General features: G+C 41.6%; 1 protein-coding gene across 4 annotated transcripts in view; it reads left to right on the forward strand.

The window, feature by feature from the left end:
- adcy2b (adenylate cyclase 2b (brain)) overlaps window positions 1-18,177 on the forward strand; it is a 95,607-nt gene extending 77,430 nt beyond the window's left edge. For all 4 annotated transcript variants that reach the window (XM_029732274.1, XM_029732276.1, XM_029732275.1 and 1 more), the window contains 8 exons: window positions 2,278-2,462; window positions 3,137-3,221; window positions 10,562-10,720; window positions 10,927-11,073; window positions 11,667-11,774; window positions 12,264-12,378; window positions 12,580-12,704; window positions 17,161-18,177. In XM_029732274.1, the coding sequence (XP_029588134.1) occupies window positions 2,278-2,462; window positions 3,137-3,221; window positions 10,562-10,720; window positions 10,927-11,073; window positions 11,667-11,774; window positions 12,264-12,378; window positions 12,580-12,704; window positions 17,161-17,313 (1,077 nt within the window). In that variant the 3' untranslated portion in view covers window positions 17,314-18,177. The remainder of the gene's footprint in view (window positions 1-2,277; window positions 2,463-3,136; window positions 3,222-10,561; window positions 10,721-10,926; window positions 11,074-11,666; window positions 11,775-12,263; window positions 12,379-12,579; window positions 12,705-17,160) is intronic.
- The last annotated feature ends 670 nt before the right edge of the window (window positions 18,178-18,847 follow it).

Genomic DNA, 18,847 nt, shown 5'->3' on the forward strand with positions numbered 1-18,847 from the left:
AGTCCTGATTCACTGCTCTCCACATATTCAGTTATACTATATACTTCCCTCTTTATAGCTGACTCTCTCTCCTTCCTTCCTTCCTTCCTTCCTTCCTTCCTTCCTTCCTTCCTTCCTTCCTTCCTTCCTTCCTTCCTTCCTTCCTTCCTTCCTTCCTTCGCTCCCTACCCTCCTTCCTCTAGTTCAGTAACTTGTTCTGATCCATTGCCCTGTGTTGGCCCAGCTCTCCCTTAATGGACCATAATACTCCCTCAGTGAAGTGATACTCAGCCCATAAAGAGCCATATTCCATTTTTTATAGGCCAGGATATATGATGTCCATTATAGTTTTGGGGGGGAAATGTTGACTGGACATTTTTGGGAGGAACTGTTGTTATGGCTTGCTAATGTAGACTCATAAAGTAGAGTCTAGTCTATTGTTTGACTCTCTCCATCTGTCTACAGAGCCTTCAGAAAGTTTTCATATCCCTTGACTTATTTCACATTTTGTTGTGTTACAGCCTGAATTCAAAATGGATTAAATATAAAAAAATTCTCACCTATCTCCAACGAATAACCTATAATGACAAAGTGCACATTTATTTAAAATGAAATACAGAAATATCTAATTTACATAAGTATCCACACCCCTGAGTCAATACATGTTTGAATTACCTTTGGCAGAGATTACAGCTGTGCGTCTTTCTGAGTAAGTCTCTAAGAGCTTTGCACACCTGGATTGTACAATAATTGCACGTTATTATTTTGAAAGTTCTTCAAGCTCTGTCAAGTTGGTTGTTGATAATTGCGAGACAGCCATTTTCAAGTCTTGCCATAGATTTTAAAGCGGAGTTAAGTCAAAACTGTAACTAGGCCACTCATGAATATTCAATGTTGGCTTGGTAATATACTCCAGTGTATATTTGGCCTTGTTTTAGGTTATTGTCCTGCTGAAAGGTGAATTTGTCTCTCAGTGTCTGTTGGAAAGCAGACTGAACAAGGTTTTCCTCTAGGATTTTGCCTGTGCTTAGCTCCATTCCATTTATTTTAACTCCCTGGTCCTTGCCGATGACAAGCATACCCATAACATGATGCAGCCACCACCATGCTTGAAAATATGAAGAGTGGTACTCAGTGATGTGTTCTGTTGGATTTGCCCCAAACATAACTCTTTGTATTCAGGACAAAAAGTACATTTCTTAGTCACATCTTTAGCAATTTTACATTAGTGCCTTATGCATGTTTTGGAATATTTGTATTCTGTACAGGCTTCCTTCTTTTCACTCTGTCATTTAGGTTAGTATTGTGGATTAACTACAATGTTGTTGATCCATCCTCAGTTTTCTTCTAACACAGCCATTCAGCTCTGTAACTGTTTTAAAGTCACCATTGGCCTCATGGTGAAATCCCTGAGCGGTTTCCTTCCTCTCCGGCAGCTGATTTAGGAAGGACTCCTGTATCTTTGTAGTGACTGGGTGTATTGATACACCATCCAAAGTGTAATTAATAACTGTAATTAATAACTTCACCATGCTATAAGGGATATTTAATGTCTGCTTTTTTATTTGACCCATCTACCAATAGGTGCCCTACTTTGCGAGGCATTGGAAAACCTCCCTGGTCTTTGTGGTTGAATTTGTGTTTGAAATTCACTGCTCGACTGAGGGAACTTACAGATTATTGTGTGGGGTACAGAGATGAGGTAGTCATTCAAAAATCATGTTAAACACTAGTATTGGACACGGAGTGAATGAATGCAACTTATTATGTGACTTACTTAACACATTTTTACTCCTGAACTTATTTAGGATTGCCATAACAAAGGGGTTGAATATTTATTGACTCAAGACATTTCAGCTTTTCATTATTAATTAACTTGTAAGAATTTCTAAAATCATAATTCCACATTGACATTTTGGGGTATTGTGTGTAGATCCAGTGACAAAATCTAAATGTAGTCAATTTTAAATTCAGGTTATAGCACAACAAAATATGGAAAAAGTCAAGGGGTGTGAATACCTTCTGAAGGCACTGTATATCATCTCAAAAGATTGGATAAAATATTTTATTGACTTCTCATGCCTTTCCCCTCCTCTTTCTCCCTCCCATCCACCCTCTCCCGCCTCCTCTCTCTCTCGCGCTCTCTTTCTCCCCTCTCCCCCTTTTCTCTCTCTCTCTCTCACTCCCACCCTCCTTCTCCGCCCTCCTTCTCTCTCTCTCCCCCTTTTCTCTCTCTCTCTCTCTCTCTCTCTCTCTCTCTCTCTCTCTCGCTCTCTCCACCCCTCTGTATCTCTGTAGTATTTTATCTACTGTTGTATCCTGGGTCTGGTGTCATGTTCTGTGTTCCTGAGGATCAACTACGAGCTGAAGATGGTTGTCATGCTAGTTGCCGTGGTGACCTACAACATCATCATCCTCCAGACACACGCACACCTGCTGGACGGATACAGTACTGCACTCTACAGCACACAGACACTGGACAGGTACACACACAAACACATGCACACACACTGAACAGGCTAGAGAGACAGCTTTCCTTTTATGAAAACCTTGGTATTAACACAATACTCCTTTCCTTCGGCCCTGATGTAGTATATATGGTAGAAGCCATAGACATACAGCCTTCAGGGAATTACTGTGCATATGTGTGTAGGGTTGAGGCACATACACACACAAGCACACAGAAAACAACCAACCCACCCACCCACACACACACAAAACAAACACACACACACACACACACACACTGTTAACACTGTTTCTTCCCTTACTGTTATTTGTGCAATAATAGCCCAGGATTCAGAGCCACAGACAAAGTCATTAGGGAATGTCTGTCAAAGCGATATTCCTTTCAACTGTCAATCAAAAGTAGTCGCTATGGAATAGAACTCGGTTGCCGGGGTAATTGTTGTTCGGATCTGACAGGTTCTATGATATTGGGTTTTTGTCTTCATAGAGTGGAATTTATTTTGCTGATATGAATGATGGTTAGAGAGAGAGAGAGAGAGAGAGAGAGAGAGAGAGCAGGGGATTCACTCCTGAGACCGATCAAGTTATTACATTGATTGAAAGTTGCACTTTATGGTGGTGAAAGACTTGAATTGTTTTGTTTTTGTTCTTTCATCTCTCTTTTTCTTTCTCATCCCTCTTTCCTCAGGCCAGGCATTCTAAAGGATCTGAAGACGATGGGTTCTGTTTCTCTCTTCATCTTCTTCATCACTCTACTGGTGTTAGCACGACAGGTACAGTACCTGTTAAACCTGTTATAGCTATTTTTAAAAATGTATTTCACCTTTATTTAACCAGGTAGGCCAGTTGAGAACAAGTTCTCATTTACAACTGTGACCTGGCCAAGATAAAGCAAAGCAGTGCGACACAAACACAGAGTTACACATGGAATAAACAAACATACATTCAATAACACAATAGAAAAGTCTATATACACAGTGTGTGCAAATGAGGTAAGATAAGGGAGGTAAGGCAATAAATAGGCCATAGTGAAATAATGAATTTAGCAATTAAACACTGGAGTGATAGATGTGCAGAAGATGAATGTGCAAGTAGAGATACTGGGATGCAAAGGAGAAAAAAAAACTGTATGGGGATGAGGTAGTTGGATGGGCTATTTACAGATGGGCTATGTGCAGGTGCAGTGATCTGAGAGCTGCTCTGACAGCTGGTGCTCAAAGTTAGAGAGGGAGATATGAGTCTCCAGCTTCAGTGATTTTTGCAATTCGTTCCAGTCATTGGCAGCAGAGAACTGGAAGGAAAGGCAGCCAAAGGAGGAATTGGCTTTGGGGGTGACCAGTGAGATATACCTGCTGGAGCGCGCGCTACGGGTTGGTGCTGCTATGGTGACCAGTGAGCTGAGATAAGGCGGGGAGTTACCTAGCAAAGACTTATAGATGACCTGGAGCCAGTGGGTTTGGCGACAAATATGAAGCGAGGGCCAGCCAACGAGAGCATACAGGTCACAGTGGTGGGTAGTGTATGGGGCTTTGGTGACAAAACAGATGGCACTGTGATAGACTGCATCCAATTTGCTGACTAGAGTGTTGGAGACTATTTTGTAAATGACATCGCCGAAGTCAAGGATCAGTAGGATAGTCAGTTTTACGAGGGTATGTTTGGCAGCATGAGTGAAGGAGGCTTTGTTACGAATTATGAAGCCAATTCTAGATTTCATTTTGGATTGGAGATGCTTAATGTGAGTCTGGAAGGAGAGTTTACAGTCTAACCAGACACCTAGGTATTTGTAGCAGTCCACATATTCTAAGTCAGAACCGTCCAGAGTAGTGATGCTGGATGGGCGGGCAGGTGCGGGCAGCGATCGGTTGAAGAGCATGCATTTAGTTTGACTTACATTTAAGAGCAGTTGGAGGCCACGGAAGGAGAGTTGTATGGCATTGAAGCTCATTTGGAAGTTAGTTAACACAGTGTCCAAAGAAGGGCCAGAAGTATACAGAGTCTTCGTAGAGGTGGATCAGAGAATCACCAGCAGCTATGGACCATGTACTAAATATGTTGTAACTATGTAGTATCTATGTGATAGCTATGTACCGACTATATAACAACTGACTTCTGCCTGCGTCAATGGTAGCAGGTGAAAATAGAACTCAGTAATTCACACAGATGGAGGACAGAGAGAGACAGCAAGATGGAGGGTGTTGTACTGTCTCTTCACTGAGGCAGGGGCTTAGGCATGGGTGGGCACAATCCCACCAACTGGGGAGCCAGGCCCACCCAATCTGATTGATTGCTCTATGTGTCAGTGTTCCAAACGGGACATTATTTGTCTTTTTACCTAAATTAGAGAGGCACGAATATCATACCCCCAAGATATGCTAACCTCTCACCATTACAACAACAGGGGAGGTTAGTATTCTTGGGGGATATGATATTTATGCCTCAGTAATTTTCTCACTGATCATTATTCATGCTTCATTCAGGATTATCCGTAATCATCCATGTCGAAGTGTTTAGAAACGTATTATATTCTTATTTACAGTAAAAGTGACTCCAAAATGACACAGTACATTATTTACCATTCATTTATACTGAGCACAAAATAATCTAAAACACACACAAAACAAACATTTTTTAATAATGGATTTAATGGAGCTCCGTGGGATGTTCAAAGTTTCGGATATTTTTTTATAACCCAACCCTGATCTGTACTTCTCCACAACTTTGTCCCTGACCTGTTTGGAGAGCTCCTTGGTCTTCATGCTGCTGCTTGCTTGGTGGTGCCCCTTGCTTAGTGGTGTTGCAGACTCGGAGCCTTTCAGAACAGGTGTATATATAACGAGATCATGTGACAGATCATGTGACACTTAGATTGCACACAGGTAGACTTTATTTAACTAATTATGTGACTTCTGAAGGTAATTGATTGCACCAGATCTTATTTAAGGGCTTCATAGCAAAGGGGGTGGATACGTATGCACGCACCACTTTTCCGATTTGTATTTGTTAGAATTTTTTGAAACAAGTAATTTTTTTCATTTCACCAATTTGGACTATTTTGTGTATGTCCATTACATGAAATCCAAATAAAAATCTATTTAAATTACAGGTTGTAATGAATACTTTTGCAAGGCACTGTACTTAATACACATACTGTATAAGTGAATTTGTGCCAATACTTATTGTCCCTTAAAATGGGGGACTATGTACAGAAAGTGTTTTCCATCAGACAACGATAAGCACTACAACACTGTTTTTATTCCACACTTTTAGAAACCATGGAACACACCTCTCCACTTCAACTCGCACTCTGTCCCATCCTCCACTGAGACATGACCATCAGTCCAGTGAAATTAAAAAAATAGTTGTTTCAACAACAATTTTTTAACATTTATTTATTTAACTATGCAAGTCAGTTCAGAACAAATTCTTATTTACAATAACGGCCTACCCCGGCCAAACCTGGACGACGTTGGCCCAATTGTGCGCCGCCCTATGGGACTCCCAATCACAGCCGGATGTGATACAGCCTGGATTCAAACCAGGGACTGTAGTGATGCCTCTTGCATTGAGATGCAGTGCCTTAGACCGATGCGCCACTCGGGAGCTCCGATGTGGCTCGCAAGTAGTAGGCTACAACAACTGACCTCTGATCAGTGTTATCATATAGCCTAGATACAACAACTGACCTCTGATCAGTGTTATCATATAGCCTAGATACAACAACTGACCACTGATCAGTGTTATCATATAGCCTAGATACAACAACTGACCACTGATCAGTGTTATCATATAGCCTAGATACAACAACTGACCTCTGACCAGTGTTATCATATAGCCTAGATACAACAACTGACCTCTGATCAGTGTTATCATATAGCCTAGATACAACAACTGACCACTGACCAGTGTTATCATATAGCCTAGCTTGAGACTCAAGTTTTGAAATATAAGGGACTCTATGTTATTTATAATAAGAGGTAGGCCTACATGAAGAAAATTGACAAATGTATGAAACAATATTTATTTACAGTCAATATAAATAGCCTATGATTTTTCACATTTTGTTGTCTTACAGATGGAATTTAAAACTGATTAAATAGCGATTTGTGTCATTGTTCTACACACGATAGCAAATAATGTCAAAGTGTAATTATGTTTTTCGAAATGTTTATTAATTAAGAATTAACAGTTGAAATGTCTTGAGTTAATAAGTATTCTACCCATTTATTATGGCAAGCCTAAATACATTTAGGAGTAAAAATGTGCTTAACAAGTCACATAATACATCGCATGGAGTTTATATAATAGGGTTTAACATGATTTCTGAATGACTACCTCATCTCTGTACCCCACTCATAAAAGTATTTGTCACTACAAAGACACTTACTTGCCAGAGAGGAGGGAAACTGTTCAGGGATTTCACCAACAGGCCAATGGAGACTTTAAAACAGTTACAGAGCTTAATGGATGTGATAGGAGAAAACTGAGGATGGATCAACAACATTGTACTTACTCCACAATACTAAATTAATAGTAAAACTGCAAAAAATGTGGCATAAAAATGAAATTTATGTCCTGAATGGAAAGCGTTATGTTTGGAGCAAATCCGACTCAACACATCACTGAGTACCACTCTTCATATTTTCAAGCATGGTGGTGGCTGCATCATGTTATGGGTATGCTTGTCATCGTCAAGGATTACGGAGTTTTTTTTAAGATAAAAAGAAACGGAATAGAGATAAGTAAGTGCTATAGGAAAACCTGTTTCAGTCTGCTTTCCAACAGACACTGGGAGACAAATTCACCTTTCAGCAGAACAATAACCTAAAACACAAGGCCAAATATACACTGGAGTTGATTACCAAGAAGACAGTGAATGCTCCTGAGTGGCCTAGTTACAGTTTTAACTTAAATCAGCTTCAAAATCTATGGCAAGGCTTGAAAATGTCTGTCTATCAATGATCAACAACCAACTTGAAAAAAGCTTGAAGATATTTTTAAAGAAACATTTTCAAATATTGTACAATCCAGGTGTGCAAAGCTCTTTGAGATTTACCCAGAAAGACTCACAGCTGTAATCGCTGCCAAAAGGAATTGTCACGATTGTTTGTAGAGAAGGACCAAGGCGCAGCGTGAGTATTGTTCCAAATCTTTACTAATATGTGAAACTATGCAAGATATACAATAAACTATAAACAAAACAAAACAAACCGTGACGACAGAGGTGCAACATGAACTAACTCAAAATAAGATCCCACAAACACAGGTGGGCAAACAACTACTTAAATATGATCCCCAATTAGTGACAACGATGACCAGCTGTCTCTAATTGGGAATCTTACAAAAAAAACAACATAGAAAAAAGAAACTAGAACACAACATAGAAATAAATAAACTAGATAAACCCCCCAGTCACGCCCTGACCTACTCTACCATAGAAAATAAGAGCTCTCTATGGTCAGGATGTGACAGTAATTCTAACATAAATTGCAAACATTTCTAAAAACATCTTTTCACTTTGTCATTATGAGGTATTGTGTGAAGATGGGTGAGGGAAAAAAGCAATTTAATCCATTTTGAATTTAGGCTATAACACAACAAATGTGGAAAAAGTCAAGGGGTATGAATACTTTCTGAAGGCACTGTAGGCTATGGCTGCCTATTGTGATTATTACTGTTATATCAGGACATTATGCTCTAGTCTCAGTCTATTATTTATAGACCTATGGTTTATTATGTGTAGGTCTATGTGAGTCGCATGTTAAGAGCAAGACTCATGGATTAACGTAGGCCTACAAGACTATTTATCTGTAATGTGAAATCACTTATTAGATGGTTTGTTGTGTGCGATCGATTAAAGTACAAAGCAAATAGGCCAGTGTTACCGAGTATTGATTTTTCAGTGTAACATTTCTAGTGTTGAATAAGGAGTTAAATTAACACTCAGGTGTAAAATAATCCTAGTGTTAGTGTTAATAACCAGTGTTGAGTGGAGAGTAAAATGTTCCCATCAAAACGTTGCCCATCATGATCTTATTTCACAGTGTGCTCTACTGCAGCTAGACTTTTTAGGATTGTTTTGAATTAATATCTGTGTTTTTACATGTACATTGATTGATTTATTAATCTTATGCTACACAAAGACAAATAACATACCGTTTTATCAACTAATTCAATCAGTTAGTTAGATTTATTGCACCCATTACTGAAGTGGGTGTTACAGTTAAAATGGTTTAGGTAGTCTCCTTTCTTAATATTCCTTATCCTGACAGTTATTTCGGAAGCAGGTTGCAGATGAATATAAATTCTAACTGTTGGATGTGCTAACTGTGTCTGTATTTCAGTAGGAATAACATATCACTATACAAGCCAGCATAGTTGTCAGGTATGCGTAAGTGGCTGCAAGGGAGTCAGGCGCAGGAGAGCATGTATTTGGTAGCACACAGAGACTTTTATTCAGGCGAACCCAAAGCACACGGCACAATGAACACGAAATACAAAACGGGTATACATAACCCAGTGCAACCAGACTAACGTGTGCATACATCAACACAGATTGAGAGGCATCGACTTCTGTAGAAGTCGTGACAATAATATAACTTTAAGGCCTGATGTCAGTGATGATTTAACATTGGAGAATTTGCTGTCTAGGGTATAGGATAGGCTATGCTTTTATGATAATGAAATTATGATTTGAGTGCCTAAATTTTGTCCGACCTACATTTTTGCTGGCCCTGCCATCATCATATGTTTGCCTAAGCCACTGCTCTGGAGTACCATCCATCAGAGCTTTTCAGAGACAGTTTTGTGTACCCAAATATACCATTCCCAGTGGACAAGAGCCTGCCCATACAGTTCCCCCTGTTGACAAACTGGGTTATAGTCACCAGTAGGGTAGGGGCTGTGTTTTGGGGATGACGTACATGTTTAATTTAATTGCAGTATTTGGTTAGCTGTATTTTAAACGATTTTACAATTGTAAGCCTTTGTTTATTTCAAATATTTTCTCGAGGTGTTAAATAGTCTCTCCCTTGCAGCATCTGGCTCTCAACATGAGGTAATGCTGAATCCCTAAAGAACAGATGAATGATTCATTCATTAAGCGTCATCAGTAGTTACCTTCTAAACAGCCTCTGATAATACCACTGTTCCTGCCTGACCTAGTTACTAGGCTTTCAGCTCTTCACAAGGATGACCTAACTAGTGCACACACACACACGTATATAAACGCCGGTCCACATAAGCTCTAATACAGGGCACACACACACATACACACACCGGGGCATTTTGACCACCATCTCACGAATAACCAATGAGAAACCAGCACCTATACTTTATGTTAATCAGGCTGGTGTTCAGCGTTTCCTGGAGTGAAGCCGCTATCCTCTGCTTCATTGTCTTTTTACCGGAGCGCTCATTTTCCATGAATACAAAACATGCTCTTAAGGGCCAGTTGGTGAGATAGTTCTACGTCCCAAACGGCACTCTAATCCCTATAAAAGTGCAGTAGCTTTGACCAGGGCCCTTGTCAAAAGTAGTGCACTACTGTATATAGAGAAAAGGGTCCCATTTGGGACAGAGTCTCTTATTCTGCCATCAGATTATCTCAATTTTGGATGGAAGGGGGATGATTAGTTGACAGTAGGAGTATTGTAGGTCTATGGGGGAGGAAAATGCCCAAAATATGATATTTTTTCCATGTCGTTAAAGTTAGGAGAATGTGTGAGAGGAACAGTTATAGATTACAGATGTAGGTTGAAGCAGTGACTCTCCAAGTTGACAATAAAAAATGTAAAAAAAACACTTTGAGAATGATATGTTTGACCATGCAGCACATTGACCCATGTGTTCTGTTTTCAATTCTTTCATTGTTTCAGAAGTCTAGTCAGCAGTGAGTCAAGTCCAGTCTCATTTTAATTAACTTGATCTGTTCAGCAAATTCATGAAAAATGGACCTCCTACATTTACAGTAATAAAATATCATCACTTAATTGATGCTATTATTGGTAAACCTTCACTCAAGCTTAGTCATTTCAGAGAGTAAAGTAAAATGATTTATTATTTACTTTATTACCACCATATCTTTACCGTCTCTGTGTCCTCCTGTTAACAGAATGAATATTACTGTAGGTTGGACTTCCTGTGGAGGGACAAGTTCAAGAGAGAGTGTGAGGAGATTGAGACCATGGAGAACCTGAACAGGGTTCTACTAGAGAACGTTCTACCGGCCCATGTTGCAGAACACTTCCTGGGACGTAACTGGAAGAACGAGGTGAGGCAGCGACCATTCACAGGACATCAGAACCTTGAGAACTCAGAATCATAGAACGAAGCACATTCCCATTCTAAAATTCTTCAAAGAAGACACAAAACGAATGCATTCTAGAAGTAACTTTAGAACCACACATTCTAACCCTATATGGAACCAGTAGTACTGATCCATTCCACTGACCTGTGTCTGTGTGCTTGTTTCTCCAGGATCTGTACCACCAGTCGTATGAGTCGGTGTGTGTGATGTTCGCCTCCATCCCAGACTTTAAGGAGTTCTACACAGAGTCAGACGTCAACAAGGAGGGCCTGGAATGTCTCAGACTCCTCAACGAGATCATCGCTGACTTTGACGAGGTGAGTTACTCTGTCCTCATTGGCTACTAATCACATCTGTGTGTTGGGCTGTTGTGGAATGTGTCACAGTAATAATATATCCGTTACTACTGATTATAACGGGATGTTAGACAATACAGAGCATCTTCACTGATAACAGGAACAAATCTGTAACACCCTTGTTATAGTATTCTTGCTAATTGTCTACCCTCTCTCTCTCTCTCTCTCTCTCTCTCTCTCTCTCTCTGTGTGTGTGACAGCCGCTGTCCAAGGCTAAATTCTACCCTCTCTATCTCTGTGTGACAGCTGCTGTCCAAGGCTAAATTCTACCCTCTCTCTCGCTCTCTGTGCGACAGCTGCAGTCCAAGGCTAAATTCTACCCTCTCTATCTCTGTGTGACAGCTGCAGTCCAAGGCTAAATTCTACCCTCTCTCTCTCTGTCTCTCTCTCTCTGTGTGACAGCTGCTGTCCAAGGCTAAATTCTACCCTCTCTCTCTCTGTGTGACAGCTGCTGTCCAAGGCTAAATTCTACCCTCTCTCTCTCTGTCTCTCTCTGTGTGTGTGACAGCTGCTGTCCAAGGCTAAATTCTACCCTCTCTCTCTCTGTGTGACAGCTGCTGTCCAAGCCTAAGTTCAGCGGGGTGGAGAAGATAAAGACTATTGGCAGCACTTATATGGCTGCTACTGGTCTCAACGCAACACCTGGACCTGAATACACACAGGTACATGTCACACACACACACACACACACACACACACACACACACACACACACACACACACACGCGCGCGCACACACACACACACGCACACACACAAAGAAAAATGATCTGTGAAGTATTGTAATTTTTGTTTATGTGTCAATTAATCCAATAAGGGATGGGTTGCCAACTGTAGATTTGACACACAAAAAATGTAATGAATTCATTCATTCACAAACACACACACACACACACACACACGCGCGGTGGGAACTGGATGACATATATTTGAAACCCACAGAAATGATCAAACTCAGCTACAGCATCAACTCACCTCCAATTACAGGTTTAAAGCGGTGTGATGGTGCTAAACAACTGAATGATTCTCCCTCTCTCTCCATTCCTCTACCCCCCTCCTCTCTCTTGCCCTTTTCTGTCTCCCTCGTATCTTTCCTCTCTCTGTTCCTTTCCATTTTTTCTTTCTCCCTCACTCAATCTTCTACCTCTCAGGAACATGACCGTCAGTATATGCACATCGGCACAATGATGGAATTTGCCTTCGCTCTGGTCGGGAAACTAGACGTTATCAACAAACACTCTTTCAATGACTTCAGGCTACGGGTCGGTAAGAGAGAGGGAGAGAGAGAGAGTGCGTGTGTGTATGAGAGAGACAGGAGAGAAGGAGAGAGGAGAGAGAGAGAGTGCGTGTGTGTATGAGAGAGACAGGAGAGAAGGAGAGAGGAGAGAGAGAGACGGTATAGTGTAATTGGTACAGTCCGACTCTGTCTTACATGTGACCTCTAACCCTTCTTCCTGGTTGTGTCAGGGATAAACCATGGTCCGGTGATTGCGGGGGTGATCGGAGCTCAAAAGCCTCAGTATGATATCTGGGGGAACAGTGTTAATGTGGCCAGCAGGATGGAGAGTACTGGGGTACTGGGAAAAATACAGGTACTCAATTAATACAGTTATACGAATAGTAATGCTACAGAAGTTTCCCAAACTCTATCTTGTTTCTTTTTCTCCCTAGCACTACACACCTGACTCGAATAATCAACTCATCATTAAGCTTTGATTATTTGAATCAGCAGTGTAGTTCTAGGGCAAAACCCAAAATGTGCACCCCTTAGGGAAACGCTGCTACAGTAATAATAGCTCCATGCAGTTTTATCTTATACCACTAGGGGTCGCTGCAGAAATAGATCAGGGGTAATGAGTACGGTATACAGGTACAGAGCAGATGTTATGCAAATGTGGATATATAATAATGCAGAACTATACAATATACTCAAAGCTACGATAAACTTATCTCTTTGACTACTCTCCTTTCCCGATTAAGTCTCCAGTTATTAAAATGAATTTACCACAGAGATCCTATTAAATTAATTTGAGTTAGATATGTACTTCTATAGAATATCCTGCCTACATGTGATTTGTTTGGACATGCTGCTTTGTGTTCCCTTTCAGTTGGTCACTTGGTATAACACACTATGGGGAGTCAACGACCAATCATAATCACCTGAAGAAATTACGCCCAACGGGCTAATGAATGTCGAGACCACCCTCAGAAGCCCCGCCTTCCTGGCTATAATACCAGGGCACGCATTCATTTCCTCAATTCTTTGCTCTTCATCTCGCCTGAAGGAAGAACGTGTCACGCAATTTACAAACTTTTCAAGCACACGAGGCTACGAGATTCGGCTCCGACTTAGGTGTCTGTTGGTGGGGAGAGGGTACTTGTCCCTCTAGATATTGTGAGTTTTGGGTCTTGGTATTGTTTTTTGTGTTTGCTAAAAACCCACTACTTTCTGCTCTACTTGTGTAGACTGTGCTTCCTTGCTTGAGTAAGATGGCCAGTGGTAAGAGTAAGTTAAAAATGGCTAACCAGCCAAGTTTGAACCTCCGACCGTGCTCAAGGGCATGTGGTTTCACAATAAAAATGGAAAGATACTCATGAGTGCTGTAATGTTTGCTGTAATGTTTCCATTGGGTGTCGGGCTGACTTTGTGAGAAAGATTGGGGCTGCTGGCGAAGGGTCTTCTGGTGAAGCGACTTCAGGGATGGGGTTGTCTGAGTCTGGGAGAGAGCAGCAGCAGCGGTGAGTTGACAGGCGTGTCATCACAGCCCATGTAAGGGATCATTCTGGTTTCTGTGGCAGTGGCAGTGTTCAGGGGATGATATACAGTCCCTGGTTGGCTCTGCAGGGTTTTCAGATGACATCAGTTCGGGGCAGCCTAAGCCCCAGCTTTGGATTCGGCGGGGGAAGAGGGAACCATTGGTGGTTAATGCACCTTTGATGGAGCTGTGTCGTAGGGCGGCAGATCACCTGGGTGTCTTCTCCCCCGCAGAGCAGTTCCTCCAGGTTTGGGGGATTTTTAAAGATTTTGCAGATGAGATAAAGGTGATCTTGGATTCCCCTCATTCAGCCAGGCTGGTGCTACCAGGTTAGCAGGTTAGCACCAGCGAGTTCTTGAATGTAGAGCAGTGTTTCCTAACTGGCGGCCCGTGGGTTGTCTTATTCGGCCCCCTAAGTTTTCTGAATAAAGTATAAATACACAATATACATATACATACATACATACAGTACATACATATATACAGTTGATGTCGGAAGTTTACATACACCTTAGCCAAATACATTTAAACTAAGTTTTTCATAATTCCTGACATTTAATCCTTGTAAAAATTCCCTGTCTTAGGTCAGTTAGTATCACCACTTTATTTTAAGAATGTGAAATGTCAGAATAATAGTAGAGAGAATGATTTATTTCAGCTTTTATTTCTTTCATCACATTCCCAGTGGGTCAGAAGTTGACATACACTCAATTAGTATTTGGTAGCATTGCTCTTAAATTGTTTAACTTGGGTCAAATGTTTTGGGTAGCCTTCCACAAGCTTCCCACAATAAGTTGGGTGAATTTTGTCCCATTCCTCCTGACAGAGCTGGTGTAACTGAGTCAGGTTTGTAGGCCTCCTTGCTCGCACACGCTTTTTCAGTTCTGCCAACAAATTTTCTATAGGATTGAGGTCAGGGCTTTGTGATGGCCACTCCAATACCTTGACTTTGTTGTCCTTAAGCCATTTTGCCAAATCTTTGGAAGTATGCTTGGGGTCATTGTCCATTTGGAAGACCCATTTGCGACCAAGCTTTAACTTCCTGACTGATGTCTTGAGATGTTGCTTCAATATATCCACATAATTTTCCTCCCTCATACTGCCATCTATTTTGTGAAGTGCACCAGTCCCTCCTGTAGCAAAGCACCCCCACAACATGATGCTGCCACCCCCGTGCTTCACGGTTGGGATGGTGTTCTTCGCTTGCAAGCCTCCCCTTTTTTCCTCCAAACATAACGATGGTAATTATGGCCAAACAGTTCTATTTTTGTTTCATCAGACCAGAGACATTTCTCCAAAAAGTACGATCTTTGTCCCCATGTGCAGTTGCAAACCATAGTATGGCTTTTTTATGGCGGTTTTGGAGCAGTGGCTTCTTCCTTGCTGAGCAGTCTTTCAGGTTATGTCGATGTAGGACTTGTTTTACTGTGGATATAGATGCTTTTGTACCTGTTTCCTCCAGCATCTTCACAAGGTCCTTTGCTGTTGTTCTGAGATTGATTCGCACTTTTTGTACCAAAGTACGTTCATCTCTAAGAGACAGAACGCATCTCCTTCCTGAGCAGTATGATGGCCGCGTGGTCCCATGGTGTTTATACTTGCGTACTATTGTTTGTACAGATGAACGTGGTACCTTCAGGCGTTTGGAAATTGCTCCCAAGGATGAACCAGACTTGTGGAGGTCTACCATTTTTTTCTGAGGTCTTGGCTGATTTCTTTTGATTTTCCCATGATGTCAAGCAAAGAGGCACTGAGTTTGAAGGTAGGCCTTGAAATACATCCCCAGGTATACCTCCAATTGACTTAAATTATGTCAATTAGCCTATCAGAAGCTTCTAAAGCCATGACATCATTTTCTGGATTTTTCCAAGCTGTTTAAGGCACAGTCAACTTAGTGTATGTAAACTTCTGACCCACTGGAATTGTAATACAGTGAATTATAAGTGAAATAATCTGTCTGTAAACAATTGTTGGAAAAATTACTTGTGTCATGCACAAAGTAGATGTCCTAACCGACTTGTCAAAACTATAGTTTGTTAACAAGAAATTTGTGGAGTGGTTGAAAAACGAGTTTTAATGACTCCAACCTAAGTGTATGTAAACTTCCGACTTCAACTGTATATTTATTTTTATTGTTGGACATAAAAGACTGTAAAAGCACCAGGAAATCTCTTCCAATTGATTTTAATTTTGTAAATCTGTTCCAAAGTGTTCCTCCACATAATAGAGAGACACATGATGGTTTAAAAATGTTAGCATTGTTTGAAATTGTTGTTTCAGTCAAATATTATATATGTTTGGGCTTCTTGTGGTCAATTTGCGGTGTTCAAATTCGTTGTTATTATGTTCTGGCGCCCCGACTATCAGCTCAAGAACAAATTGGCCCGCGGCTGAATCTAGTTGATGATCCCTGAAGTAGAGGGATTGAGGAGGCGGGCCTCATTTTCCCACCGCTGATGGATGTTAAGCTGGTGAGTTACTTAGCTCCAGATGCTAACAAGGGGGTTAATCCTCGCACCGTTCTCTGAATATACAGTGACAGTTCTCAGCGGATCACCTGGACAACCTGTATCAGGCTGAGGGTGTGGTGTCCCGGTCGTTAAATGTGGTCACAATGCTACAGCAGTATTATCATATTGATATGCTGCATGAGCTAAATAAGACCGTGGAGGCGAAGAGTTGGATTCAGAGCTTCTCGGCAAAATCCGTGCTATGGCTGTTTTTGTGCTGCGACTATCCTGGCTGTCAGGAAAAGTTACTGGTTGCCGAAGTCCCCAAACCCGGTGTGGGCCGGGTATCAGAACTGCGGTACCATGAAAGCACATTGTTTCAACCCAAGGTTCCTTGGGGTTCAGGGGTATCGAGAGAGCGGGATCGTCCAGGTGTGGGCATAATAAACGCAGTTCCTTCCGCACGTTCAGACACACGGTTGTCAAGAGTGGTGGATTTGAAAACAAGCATGACAACAACAACAAAAATGATCCCAGTCCTCATGGTGGTGCTCGGTCCCTTCAGGACATAATGTAGGGAGACTGGCAGAGTGCTCCGTCCAGTGGCGGGTTCTGGCATTACTGCTCTGTCTGGCACGGTTTCAGCTGGGGCACTTGGTGCCTTTTCGCATGTGCCTGAGCAGTACTGAATGCGAGCCCCGATATTATAGCCAGGAAGGAGGAGCTTCCGTGATTTCAGTTTTCCTCTGGTGAATAGGACTGGTCGTTGACTCCCCATAATATGTTCCCTCCTTCAGGGAATAGTAGTTATATTCATAACTGTATGTTTTCCCTGCTTCCAGGTAACTGAGGAGACAAGTCGTATCCTAGCGACGCTGGGCTACATGTGTTCGTGTCGAGGCATCATCAACGTGAAGGGGAAGGGAGAGCTCAAAACCTTCTTCGTACACACAGAGATGACCAGATCGCTGTCTCAAGGGACTGTGATGCCTTGAACATCATACACTGAACATTACACATACACACACATGAGCACACACACATGCAAACACACTTAAACTATACAAACAAATGTATCTACATACACACAGATAGACTTGCACACACATACACACACATACGTGCATGCACAAATAAAGCACACACAAACATACGAGGACTTACACACACACGTAACACACGCACACAGTACTGCCTGCTGTAGTAGAACGTATCAAACAACAGACTTTGTTTACAACAGTAACTCCAGACCACTTCATCTGAACCAGACAGAATGGCAGACAGACAACATTTAGAACAACAAACAGAACAACAGACAGACGGCTGTACATACAGTATTACCTGCATCGTTCCTCCTTAGCTGGACACAGTAGTAACTGAACTTCACAGGGTAACGTTGTCCCTAGATACTGATCTTAGGTCAGTTTTGCATTCCCCTCTCCCCTAATGGTTAAGGTTAGGATGTGTTTAGGGTAAGCTGATCTTAGATCTGTGCGCAAGGGAAATTTCTACCTGGAGTGGATTTCATTGACTGCCTGAGCGGTCGAGTGGTGCAGTGCAGACACAGATAGTCGAAGCCATCTTGGCACCGATAGTCCTTTCACTATTACAGTACTTTTAGTCAGAAATCTAATTAAAATGTGGTGCCAACATGAAGGATAGTTTGCCAAACTGTCTATGGCTAGCCTCTCTCTATGGCTCTGGAGCAGAAAGCGACGTGGACCTCAAGAGCAGTCGGGGAATCAAGAGCTACTGGACTTTTGTAAGAAAACGAGAAAACAATATCAACAACAGGAGAATGTTTCCATGTTTTGACGCCATCATTTTCTTACTCATTAAAACATTTGTATATAAGTGAACCAATGTGCCTCGTGTCATTGAAAGTCAACTATTTATGATTGCACTGAAAGTCCACTAAGTAGTTTGATAAAGAGGTAGTTTGATCAAATATTGTACTTTATTATGTACAGTTGAAGTCAGAAGTTTACATACACTTTAGCCAAATAAATTTAAACTCAGTTTTTCACAATTCCTGACATTTAATCTAAGTAAAAATTCCCTGTCTGTGAATATTGTCCCATTCCTCCTGACAGAGCTGGTGTAACTGAGTCAGGTTTGTAGGCCTCCTTGCTTGCACATGCTTTTTCAGTTCTGCCCACAAATGTTCTATAGGATTGAGGTCAGGGCTTTGTGATGGCCACTCCAATACCTTGACTTTGTTGTCCTTAAGCCATTTTGCAACAACTTTGGAAGTATGCTTGGGGTCATTGTCCATTTGGAAGACCCATTTGCGACCAAGCTTTAACTTCCTGACTGATGTCTTGAGATGTTGCATCAATATATCCACCTAATTTTCCTCCCTCATGATGCCATCTATATTGTGAAGTGCACCAGTCCCTCCTGCAGCAAAGCACCCCCACAACATGATGCTGCCACCCCCGTGCTTCACGGTTGGGGTGGTGTTCTTCGGCTCTCAAGTCTCCCCCTTTTTCCTCCAAACATAATGATGATCATTATGGCCAAACAGTT

This window comes from Salmo trutta, chromosome 34 (genome assembly GCF_901001165.1).
Source record: "Salmo trutta chromosome 34, fSalTru1.1, whole genome shotgun sequence".
NCBI classification, from domain to species: domain Eukaryota; kingdom Metazoa; phylum Chordata; class Actinopteri; order Salmoniformes; family Salmonidae; genus Salmo; species Salmo trutta.